Genomic DNA, 11,671 nt, shown 5'->3' with positions numbered 1-11,671 from the left:
TGAGAGAGAAACATCGATCAGCTGCCTCCTGCACACTCCTTACCGGGTATGTGCCCACAACCAAGGTACATGCCCATGACTGGAATCGAACCTGGGACCCTTGAGTCCGCAGGCCGACGCTCTATCCACTGAGCCACACCAGTCAGGGCTACATATAAATGTTATAGATGGTAAATGATATATCCTTTCCCATTAGTCTCCCAGTACATTTTATTTTCTGTTGGTACTCATCATGTATAATTTTAAAAAATACGTTTTTGTTACTGATTTTAGAGAGACAGAAGGGAAAGGGAGAGAGAAACATCGATGTGAGAGGGTAACATTGACCGGCTGCCTCCTGCCCTCCTACTGGGGATTAAGCCTGAAACCTGGGCTTGTGCCTGGACCTGGAATTGAACCCGGGACCTCTGGGTGCATGAGATGACTCTCAATCAACTGAGCCACACTGGCCAGGGCTGTAATAATTTCTTTTATTCAACAATTATTTATTGAGCACCTGCTGCATACAGGCATTGTTCTAGGCCCTGAGAATAGAGCAATGAACAAAATTTCTGCACCCTTAATTTTACATTTTAGTGGGATAGGGCAGACAGACCATAAAATAAGAAAGAATACATAGCACAGTAGACGGTGATTCATTCTATAAAGTAAAATTAAGTAGGAAACAACGAAAGTAGGAACTGTTTAGATATGTTTCAATTTTATATACAGTGATCAAAATTTGTCATCTGTTCCGCGTTGTTTGCAGGTCCTCCAGGACAGTAATAAAATCTCACTCCCGTTTACCAAACGCCTAGCACTTAGCCCAGCACCAGTCCTTTATGGAGACAATAACTTCATATTGAATAAATTATAAGCCTGAAAAGTAAGCAGTTGGGAAACAAAGACCTGTCAATAGCTATTGACCGTTAAGCCCATAAATGGAATAATCTAATCATGCGTGATCCGCTTATTCTCATTAATCTAATTAGCTGAGTTCTTTTTTACATTGGAGAATGGAAGCCATGGGAAATGTTGTTACAGGTCGGTTTAGGTATTTCAAACATCTAGTTACCTCATTGGCCCTACCAGCGAGCATAAGCATTTATGTGATGTGTGCACTTAAAAAAAACAAACAAAAGAACCCCACCAGGGCCAGTTCTCCCGGTATCGAGTCTTCGAGTTCGGCAGGGTGGGGGTGGGGAAGGGTGGAGGTGGAAGAGGGCATAGAGGGGAGAAACGGTGTTGGAAAAAATAAAAAGCCATCATTTTCTAGGGGAAGATCAGCCGTTGTGGTTTAAGGTGCTGTGTGGTCAGTCCATCGAACTTCAAACAAGGACCTAATCCTCAAAACAAACTATAAAAAGTAAGAAATCCTCTAACGTCGCTCGCGCAGTGTCCAGCGGGAACCTTGACCTCAAGATGGCGTCCCCCAGTCACAAGATTCAATCAGCTCCAATCAAAAATGGCAGGGTGGGTCGTAATTCACAGTTCGAGCCTTTCTAGGCGTTCCTTCTCTATGGTTAATCGCTGGGGCGTGGTGACTGAGGGCCCATAGTGAAGGCTCTCTATACGCGTTCTTCTCTATGGTGCTTCTTTCCACGGTTTCGGCCGCAGTGCACGCCGGGCAAAAGGAAGACCTCCAGAAGCTCCCCGCGCAGCGCGGCAGTGTTTGCGCTGCGGCCTTGGCGAGTGGTCGCCTCAGAACCAGTCTCCCGGTGAGCGGCGCGCAGAAACCTCGAACCGGTGGTGTCTCCCGTAACCTGGAGCCCAGAGGGCCACGGAGACAGTACCCTTGTCTCGGCGGCGGGTGAGTTCACGCGCGCCTCTGAACGCGTGTGGAAACCGGGTACCTCGGCTGGGGGAGGAAGGAAAGCCGGGAGGCTCCGAAAGGGCCCGGGGTGGGACGAGGGTAAAAAGGGGGGCCGGGTGGGGGAGGGGAGGGGAGGGGCACGAGGCCTGGGTTTCCTCCCTTCTCTAAGGCCTCGAAAACCACTGGGCCGAGCAGGAGCCCGTGGAGGCCGGACCTACTTACTTTACTGCCAGAGCGTTTCTCCTTGCATTGTCGCCCACTTTTCCTTTTCATTTCACCGATGGCCACAGGGAATCCCGTCAGCACCTTCTGGGATCCACGTTTGCCACAAAACGATTGGTCCGCCCCTTGGGAGCCCTTCACTGAGGCCCCCTTCGGAGCCTTACGGTACAATTTCCGGGCCTACGACTCACTTGGCCTAGGCTCTGCCGAGAAGCCAGCCAGCATCCACCCTTTTTAGAGAGGTGCTGGCTACCAACGGATTTCTTTCCCTTCCTCTTCGATCACCTAGAGCCCGCCCCTGTGTGAACTGCCCACCTACCTCTATACCCACGAATTTAGTGAATGCCCACTTTTTATTTTTTTAAGCACCCTCTTAGTTTGCTTGTCTTAAGATTGTGGTGAGTGTTGTGGTCCTGCCCCCTTCCTCCAATGGAGGTTGCAGTAAACTGTACCTCCATTCATTCTAGGCGATGACCAAGCTTGCACATTAAAATGTGTTACTTCTTTCTCACCCTTCTTTGGTCTTCAATATTACTTTTTAAATACGTTTTTCGAAATAGATCTAGGAGTATGAAGATTATTTTGAAGTTATGTAATATGGATTTATATTGCCATGGAAAAGCCATTTTGATACTGGGCAGAGTGGAGCGGACCAAAAGGAGGGAAGAGATTGGACTTCTCTCGCACCGGACTGCTGTAGTGTGAAGTACTGTGCCTTAGGTAGTTGACAGTAGTGTATAAACAACTTTTATATTGTCTTGGATACTTTAATTTTTAAGATTGTTTCCAAAAACATTCAGAAGCCTAGAAAGGCATTCAGTTGGTTATCAGTTGCTCGTGATTTTGAGTAGATACTACACTATTACAGTTTTAACTTTTCTTAAAGCCGTTGTTGTCGTCTGTAAAATAAGGATTATAATAGTATTCACCTCATAGATTATTGAGGTTGGAAATTAATTGAATGTATGTAAAATCCTTAGTGCAATACCCAAATAACGTAGTGTTTAGTCCATTTTAACCGGTATTGTTACTTAAGAATTTTCAGTGAAGTACAAGAGCCTAACCCTGATTCTAACATTTCTTCCCACGTACTGTGAATAGACTATTTTTCTGTTAATAGACTTATAAAGTAAAAGTTAATCCTTAATACAAAGTTTCTCATTGGTATATTACTAGAAAGAGTAAGCATTATGACACAGTGAAAACAGCCCTTGGATTGGTAATTTCAGGATATTAGGGATCTTGAGGGGGTCCCCACCACTCACTGTGTTCCTTTGGACAAGTTAGCTTCTTCATCTGTAAAAGGATACTATATCTACACCAGGTAATTTGGGAAATTAAGTGAGATAATGTATGTTGAAGGTTTTTGTAAATTAAATAAAAACGTGAGTTCTTTTTATTAAATAATTCATCATCTTGGAGTTACTAAATTTCCATTTTTGGTCCCCAGAGTGTAATTAAAAAAAATTTTTTTTTGGTAGAGAATTAATGCATAGTTAGGAAGAAAATTATTGTCCCACTGTTGCATATAGGCGCCATATACTAATTATAGTTTGAGTACCTTTATTTTGTGTTTGCTATATTTTTATTCCGCTGTGTTAAGGCTCTTAATATATTTTAAAAATAAGTCCATTTTAACATTGGGTAACTACTTCAGACTTAAAAGTTAACATTTTGTCCACCGATTTATACTTAATTATACATAATTTAAGGGAAACTTACATTAAGTAGTTTAAAACATTGGAAGAAAAGTAATCTTTGAATCTTTTAAGGCCTTACAAAAACATTCTGTTTAATTTCTTGATAGTCTTGACACTGCTGCTACCATTCATAATAATTTTGATTCCTCATAAAGTTTTTGAATAGCTTTTACCTAGCTTTTTTTTGAAATTTGAAAATAAAAAAATATGATATTCCCACTAACCAGAATTAGTGATAATGTTTTTATAAACTTTATTTTGACATAATTTCAAACTAATTCTCAAATACCTTTCACCCATATTACCCAAATCACCTGACCAATTTGCTTTATCCTTTCCCCTTTTTCTCCATAGTTTTCTTCTGAAATGTTTACTTGTAAGTTGCATGTGTGGTGTTCCTTAACCCCAAAATGTGTATTTCCTAAAAACAAGGACATTCTCTTATTTAACAACAGTACAGTGATCAAAATCAGGAAATGAATATTGCTACAGTATTATCTAATTGGCAGGTCTTAATTGGATTTTCCTTGTAATTGTCCTGAATTGGTATTGCTTTTTTTAAAGCAGCTTTATTAAAGTGTAATTGCATAAAATTCAGTCATTGTAAATTTACAATTCAGTGCTTTTTAGTAAATATACTGAGTTGTGCAACCATTACCCCAAAGGATTCCTCTTTCCTGTTTACAAGTCACTTCCTGTTCCCACTCCAACTCGAGACTATCACTACCTTTATCATTGAAAATGGTAAAACAGCAAAGTGGAAATCTCAGAAAATTATCAGCCCCTTGCCCTGGCCGATTTGGCTCACTGGATAGAGCGACAGCCTGTGGACTCAGGGGTCCCAGGTTCGATTCCTGTCAGGGGCATGTACCTTTGTTGCGGGCACATCCCCAGTGGGGAGTGTGCAGGAGGCAGCTGGTTGATGTTTATCTCTCATCGATGTTTCTAACTCTCTCTTCCTCTCCCTTCCTCTCTGTAAAAAAGTCAATAAAATATATTAAAAATAAAATAAAATTATCAGCCCCTTTTGGGAGACTCAAAACACTTCGATAACATGAAAAGCTTTCTTATAAAAGAAACTTTTGGTTAAGCATTTCCCATTCTTTTTTGGACATGGAACACCTTTTTCCTAGAAGTAGTTTCTGTGAAGACTCCAGCAGTCTGTGGAAATTCAATTTGAGAAGTGATGTTTTGAGGGGCTTGCTTTGCTTAGGCTGGGGAGGTTATGTCAGTCCATTGTATCTTGGCCAGGTTATAAGCAGAGCAGGAAACAGTGCATGCTACACTAATCTTTTATAGTCAATGTAGAACCACTACTTGGTGTATAACTATATAACTTAAAATTTGCTCTTTCAGAACTAACAAAAATAATACTTAGAAAAGAACTGGGCACATATATGTTTATTGAGTGAGTGAAGTTGTATAGGAATGTTAGCTGAGGAAAGTTTATTGGTTCATTTGCCTTTTACGATTTCAGAAATTTGGCAGTGTCCTGATGGGGTCCTGTAAGTCTATCCCTGGTAAAATCTTTTGTTTCTATCAGGATAAATCTTCAATGGAGGAATGTGTATAAGCAGTAATGGTATTTTCAGGAGTGCAGGGAAAAGAGTGGTTTGAAAGAGTAAAGTGGAAAAGAAAAGCAGAGTGCATGCATGTGTTGAGTGTAGAGATAAATCTTAGATGTTTGGTTTTTTTTTTGGGGGGGGGGTATACCAAATTTATTGAGATAAAATTCACATGTAATAAAATGCACCCATTTTAATTTCAGTGAATTTTGACAAGTGCATAACGCTGTATGTTTTTGTTAATTTTTTTACTTACCAGGTTAAAATGCTTTGACTTCTAAAAGTGAAGCACTACTGTTCAAATATTTTTAAAATGCTATTTAAATTTTTTCAATGCTAATAAAAATAACCTCTCCATCTCTTCTTTTCTTAAATCCCACACACATTCCCTTAGCAGTTGGCTACCTTCATAGTATATCCAGAATCTAGCAGCTTGTTACCACTTTCACTACACCACCTATTCCAGGCCCCCCTGTCTTCTCTGGATTATTGCAGTCGTGTTTTGCTTCGATCCTTGTTCTGCAGTCTTAACATAGTGACCAGGAATACTGTTAAAATCTAAGGCAAATAAAACCTTTAAATTTAAAGGTTTTTCTTCTTATTTAGAGGAAAAACCAAATTCTTCACAGTGGCCTACAAAGCCCTATACTCTCTGAAGTTCCTCCCCCAGTAATATTTTACATTTATCTGACTGTCCTCGCATACTGTCTTCAGCTGTTGGCCTTGCTATTCCTCCTGCAAGTACTCCATGCCCACCTCTGGCTTTTTGTATTTTCTTTGTTTGGAAGATTATTGCCTCAGCTAAAAAAAAAATTTTTTTTTTTAAATCCTTACCTGAGAATACGTTTATTGACTTTAGAGAGTAACATCAATTGGTTGCCTCCTGTATGTACCCTGACCACTGGGAATCAAACTGAAACCTTTTTGGTGTTCGGGGTGATGCTCCAAACAACTGAGCCCCCATAACTGGGGCTATTGTCCCTAGATATTAAATAGGGCTTCCTACCTCAGCCCTATTCAAGTCTTTGTCCAGATGTCATCTTGGAGAGGCCTGACCACTCACTGTATTTAAAATAAAGCACGCCCAGGATGTAGCTCAGCGGTTGAGTGTTAACCCAGGAACTTAGAGGTCACCTGTTCGATCCCCAGTCAGGGCATATGCCCTGGTTGCAGGCTTGATCCCCAATGTGGGGCATGCAGGAGGCAGCTGATCAGTGATTCTCATCGATGTTTCTATCTCTCTCCCTCTCCCTCTCCCTTCCTGTTTGAAATCAGTAAAAATATATTAAAATAAAGCACTCCCTAGCTCTCTTCCCAACCTCATTCTTTCTACAAAGTAACTATCAACTTTGAATATCTGTATAATTTATTATAAGAGTATTGCAATTGATCAATTATAGATAAAATCTGATTAGCTTTGCTTATGGTTATAAAAGTTTATTCTCAATCATTTTCACATGTCAAAATATATAAAAATTTATGTTGAAATAAGTGGTTGAGGCTCCCATTTTAGGATGTTTGAAAGTGAATAATATTTTTCTAGAGGTCACTAGAAATGTTTGTGTTATGAATGTCATGGAAGGGCCATTATCTTATTAAGATTGCCTCTACCTTTGAAGTTCAACCGATGAATAAGCAAGTTTTGAACAGTTTGAAGTAAAAGGGAAATATTTCATAGAAAAATTAGAAGTGCATGGAATGGATATATTGGCATATACTAAGATTAAACATAGTCTGATGAAATATTTTTTAATTCTTTTTTTTTTTGTGATTGTTAATCCTCACCTGAGGATATTTTTCCCATTTATAATTACTATAAGGCTAGACACTTGGGTCATTGCTAGCATATGGGAGCTAACTTCACCTGGCACATGGGAGCTTCTTAATAGATTTGTTTAATGAAATCCTCAGAGTTAATTTGTTTACTCATTCATTTATTCAACAGGTATTAATACCAACTGCCCTCCTAAGAAAAGTGCTGAGATAGACTATTATAATACAAGAGCTTCTGTAAGTAGGACAGTAGCTGTCTCTGTTTTAAAAGGAGATACACTCTTTCTTATAGAGTATTTGTTTTTATTTTTGAGCAAAAGTATTACAAATGGATTATTTAAAAATATAAGACATTTATAGTAAAATTAGTTGGCATTTTCCCTTTTTAATTTATATTGATATCTACTTACTATTTATTTAATTTAAATATATTTTTATTGATTTCAGAGTAAGGAAGGAGAGAGAAATATCAGTGATGAGAGAGAATCATTGATTGGCTGCCTCCTGCACACCCCCTACTGGGGATTGAGCCCACAACCCAGGCATGTGCCCTTGACTGGAATCGAACCCGGGACCCTTCAGTTCGTAGGCCGACGTTCTATCCACTGAGCCAAACTGGATAGGGCTTTTTTTTTTTAAGTTGATTCTTAGAGAGAGGAATGAGGGGTGGGGGAAGAGAAACATTAATTTGTTGTTGACTTATTGATGCATTCATTGGTTGCTTCTTGTATGTGCCCTGACTGGGGATTGAACCCACAACCTTGGCATATTGGGACAATGCTTTAACCAACTGAGCCACACAGACCAGGGCTGTTCTCTGTATTTGAATGATTACTATGTGACCTGATGTTAAGATGTCCCCTACCCCCAGGTTTGTAGTTCAGTGAGACATTTTTGTACTCGAGGAACTGGCCAACACTGAATCAATAAATACTGTGTAACTTTGTAAATTAGTTTTCGGAAAGGTGCTGATATGTATTAAAAAGTGAATGTATCAGAACACTTTTTAAAAATAAGTTAGAAACCTTCCTGGATTCTGAGTTTGGTTTAAAAAGATTCATTGATATTTCGTATTTAATTTTGGATATTAACTGAACCTCAAAATTTTTTTCTTCCTTTATATGTATTCCCATATGATTGTAGGAGTCTATCCTGAACTTAGATCGTGTACATTTTGGGAACTTATTTTAGAAAAGATCTAAATTTTAAAAATTCTCAATGGACAGACAGAGAAAAGAGGGTCTTTGCCAACTCCTTTGGGTAAGAAAACTTTAGAATTTTGCAGATACTCTAAAAATGAAGGCCAACAAACCAGGCATATTGAATTGTAAAGTTTTCAAATAAAATGATTTCTCATGATTTCTTTTTTAGACATCTGCAGTAAGAATGTCTTTCCCCCCTCATTTGAATCGCCCTCCCATGGGAATCCCAGCACTCCCACCAGGGATTCCACCACCACAGTTTCCTGGTTTTCCTCCACCTGTACCTCCAGGTAATTTTGTGAGTACTGTAGTTGTTTTAGCTTATACTTTTGTCTTCGCAGTATTTACTTTTAGGAAGATATGTGTGTGACTGTTAATAGTAAAGATGTCTGTTAACATCATTTTGGAAATGTGATGTCTCATTTTCCTATGGCAGAAGTTTTCATATCTGAGTATAAACTCATTTGCGATGTTTTTAAAAAAAGTTACTTAAAAAGATAGTGGATTCGTGAGGTTCAAAAATGAAAAAATATACAGTGAAAAAAATTCATTATATTCCCACAGAATTATTTTTACCAGCCCCTTATGAAAAGGGGGAAACAAAGCAGGGTTATAAGTTTTTTCTTTGTCCTTCCAGATATTTTCTAATGCATATTGTAAGCCACGTAAGTATATATTATTTTATTCACCAGTAGTTTTTTTTTTTAAAAAATATATTTTATTGATTTTTTTTACAGAGAGGAAGGGAGAGGAATAGAGAGTTAGAAACATTGATGAGAGAGAAACATCGATCAGCTGCCTTGCACACCCCCTACTGGGGATGTACCCACAACCAAGGTACATGCCCTTGACCAGAATCAAACCTGGGACCCTTAAGTCTGCAGGCCGACGCTCTATCCATTGAGCCAAACCGATCAGGGCTTTAATTGATTTTTTTATAGAGAGAGGGAGAGAGAAATATTGATTTGTTGTTCCACTTATTTATGCATTCATTGGTTGATTCATGTATGTGCCCTACTCAGAAATGGAACATGCAACCTTGGCGTTTAGGATGATGCTCTAACCAACCAAGGGAGATACCTGGCCACAGGGCTCCGTTAGTACTTTTTCTTTTAACACAGATACAGAGTATTATTCTATATACTAGAGGCCCGGTGCACGAAATTCATGCACGGGTAGGATCCCTAGGCCTGGCCAGCGATCAGGGCTGATCAGGTTCCTCACCTCCCTGCATCCCTCCTCCTTCCCTTGCTCCCTCAGTGCTCCGCGGCCACCGCTAGTTGCCCACCACGTTCTGCACCGCCCCCGGTGGTCAGCGCACGTCATAGCAAGCAGTGGAACTCCTGGTCTCTCGGTCGAACTCCTAAGGGGACACTTTGCATATTAGCCTTTTATATATACGAGAGGCCTGGTGCACGAATTTGTGCACCAGTGGGGTCTCTTGGCCTGGCCTGCAGGATCGGGCCAAAATCGTCTCTCCAACATCCCGAGGGGTCCCAGATTGTTAAAGGGTGCAGGCCAGGCCGAGGGTCCCCACTGGTGCGTGATGGGCGCCAGAGAGGGACACGGTAGGTTGCCCAGCCAGAGAGGGACCGTGGGAGGGCTCCAGGGTGTGTCTGGCCGTCTCACTCAGTCCTGATCGGCCAGACCCCAGCAGTAAGCTAACCTACCGGTTGGAGTGTCTGCCCCCTGGTGGTCAGTGCACATAGCAAGTGGTTGAGCGGCCTTAGCATATCATTAGGAAATTATGCTTTGATTGGTTGAATAGACAACTGGCCACTTAGCATATTAGGCTTTTATTATATAGGATAGGATAGATGCTATTTTGCGCCCCCTTCCTTTTAATTGATTTTTAGAGAGAATGGAAGAGAGAAACACCAATTGGTTGCTTCCCCTATGTATCTGCCCTGGCTGGGAATGGTGTAAAGGACAACGCTTCAACCAACTGAGCCACCCAGCCAGGGCCAATTGATTTCAGACAAGAAGGCAGAGGGAGAGAAGTAGAAACAACAGTGATGAGAGAGACTCATTGATTGGCTGCCTCATGCACGCCCCACACTGGGGATCAAGCCTGCAACCTGGGCATGCGTCCTGACCGAGAATCAAACTGTGACCTCCTAGTTCATAGGTCAATGCTTAAGCATGGTGCCATGCCAGCCAGGCCAATTTTTGTTTTTATTAAAGAACCAGGAATAACAAGATTCTTCCTAGATTTTCAAATTAATTTATCATTTGATACTTAAAGAAAAAATTTGAAAGGATTTGTTTTTTTACTTTTTTTTAATCCTCCCCTGAGGATATTTTTCCCATTGATTTTTTTAGAGAAAGTGGGAGGGAGGTGGAGAGACAGAAACATCAATGTGAAAAAGACACATCAATTGGTTGCCTCCCACACCCGCCCCAAACCAGGCAAGGCATGGAGCCTGAAACCAAGGTATTTACCCTTGACTGGAATGGAACCCGTGACCCTTCAGTCCCAGGGGTGCTGATGCTCTAACCACTGAGAAAACTGGCTAGAGCTGTTTTTTACTTTTAAAAGATTCATTAATATTGTTAATCCATAAGTGAATCTGTATTTGTGATAGTGCTGGTTTTGAGGGTGTACTGAATAAGATGAACATGAATCAATAACTATCCAGAATTTTATACTCCTTAAGTCAAAAGCATGTTGTGGTAGCCTTCTTACTTTAAGAGTAGTTTTTTGTTGTAGGTAAACTTATATAGATTGACCTGATACCACATTGCTTTTGAAAATAAGGTGTTCATCAGTATCTCATTAGTTCTCCATTTCTACTCAAATTAACTGTGAGTGAACATCTATAATAACAAAAGCATAATATGCTAATTGGACTGGACAGCCGAACGACCTTCCGGACATCATTCTGGGTGTCCTTCTGGACGAAGCTGTCGCGGTGGGGGCCACAGCAAAGGCCATTAGGGGCGACCAGGCAGGCAGGCAGGCAAGTGGTTAGAGGCGACCAGGCAGGCAGGCAGAGTGGTTAGGGGCAATCAGGCAGGCACGCACGCAGAGGCGGTTAGGGGCAATCGTGCAGGCAGGTGAGTGGTTAGGGGCAATGAGTAAGGCAGAGGGGTTAGGGGCAATTAGGCAGGCAGGCGAGCAGTTAGGACCCAGCGGTCCTGGATTGCAACAGGGATGTCTGACTGCTGGTTTAGGCCCGATCCCGTCCCCGAGGTGGGGTCCCAGATTGCGAGAGGGTACAGCCCGGGCAGAGGGGACCCCCCCGTGCATGAATTTTGTGCACCGGGACTCTAGTACTTGTATATATGGCATGTAGTTGATATAGAATACAGTCATATATAATTGTGTGCTTACAACTGGCTATGCTTTTTCCTTAGGAACCCCAATGATTCCTGTACCAATGAGCATTATGGCTCCTGCTCCAACTGTAAGTATAA

At 41.0% G+C, this 11,671-nt stretch overlaps 1 protein-coding gene across 2 annotated transcripts in view; it reads left to right on the top strand.

Moving 5' to 3' along the window:
- The first annotated feature begins 1,511 nt into the window (after positions 1-1,511).
- RBM25 (RNA binding motif protein 25) overlaps positions 1,512-11,671 on the top strand; it is a 47,430-nt gene continuing 37,270 nt past the window's right edge. Inside the window, exons 1-5 of one of the 2 annotated variants that reach the window (XM_080650279.1) lie at positions 1,578-1,789; positions 7,225-7,289; positions 8,196-8,312; positions 8,424-8,544; positions 11,612-11,661. In XM_080650279.1, coding sequence (XP_080506405.1) covers positions 8,271-8,312; positions 8,424-8,544; positions 11,612-11,661 — 213 coding nt within the window. In that variant the 5' untranslated portion in view covers positions 1,578-1,789; positions 7,225-7,289; positions 8,196-8,270. Of the gene's footprint in view, positions 1,790-7,224; positions 7,290-8,195; positions 8,313-8,423; positions 8,545-11,611; positions 11,662-11,671 lie in introns of both variants that reach the window. The other variant, XM_080650280.1, reaches the window with a different exon arrangement.

The sequence above is a fragment of the Plecotus auritus genome (genome assembly GCF_963455305.1).
Source record: "Plecotus auritus genome assembly, chromosome: 1".
In the NCBI taxonomy this organism is placed as follows: Eukaryota; Metazoa; Chordata; class Mammalia; order Chiroptera; family Vespertilionidae; genus Plecotus; species Plecotus auritus.
The sequence above is the reverse complement of the archived record's forward strand: the minus strand, read 5'-3'. Positions and strand labels throughout refer to the sequence as shown.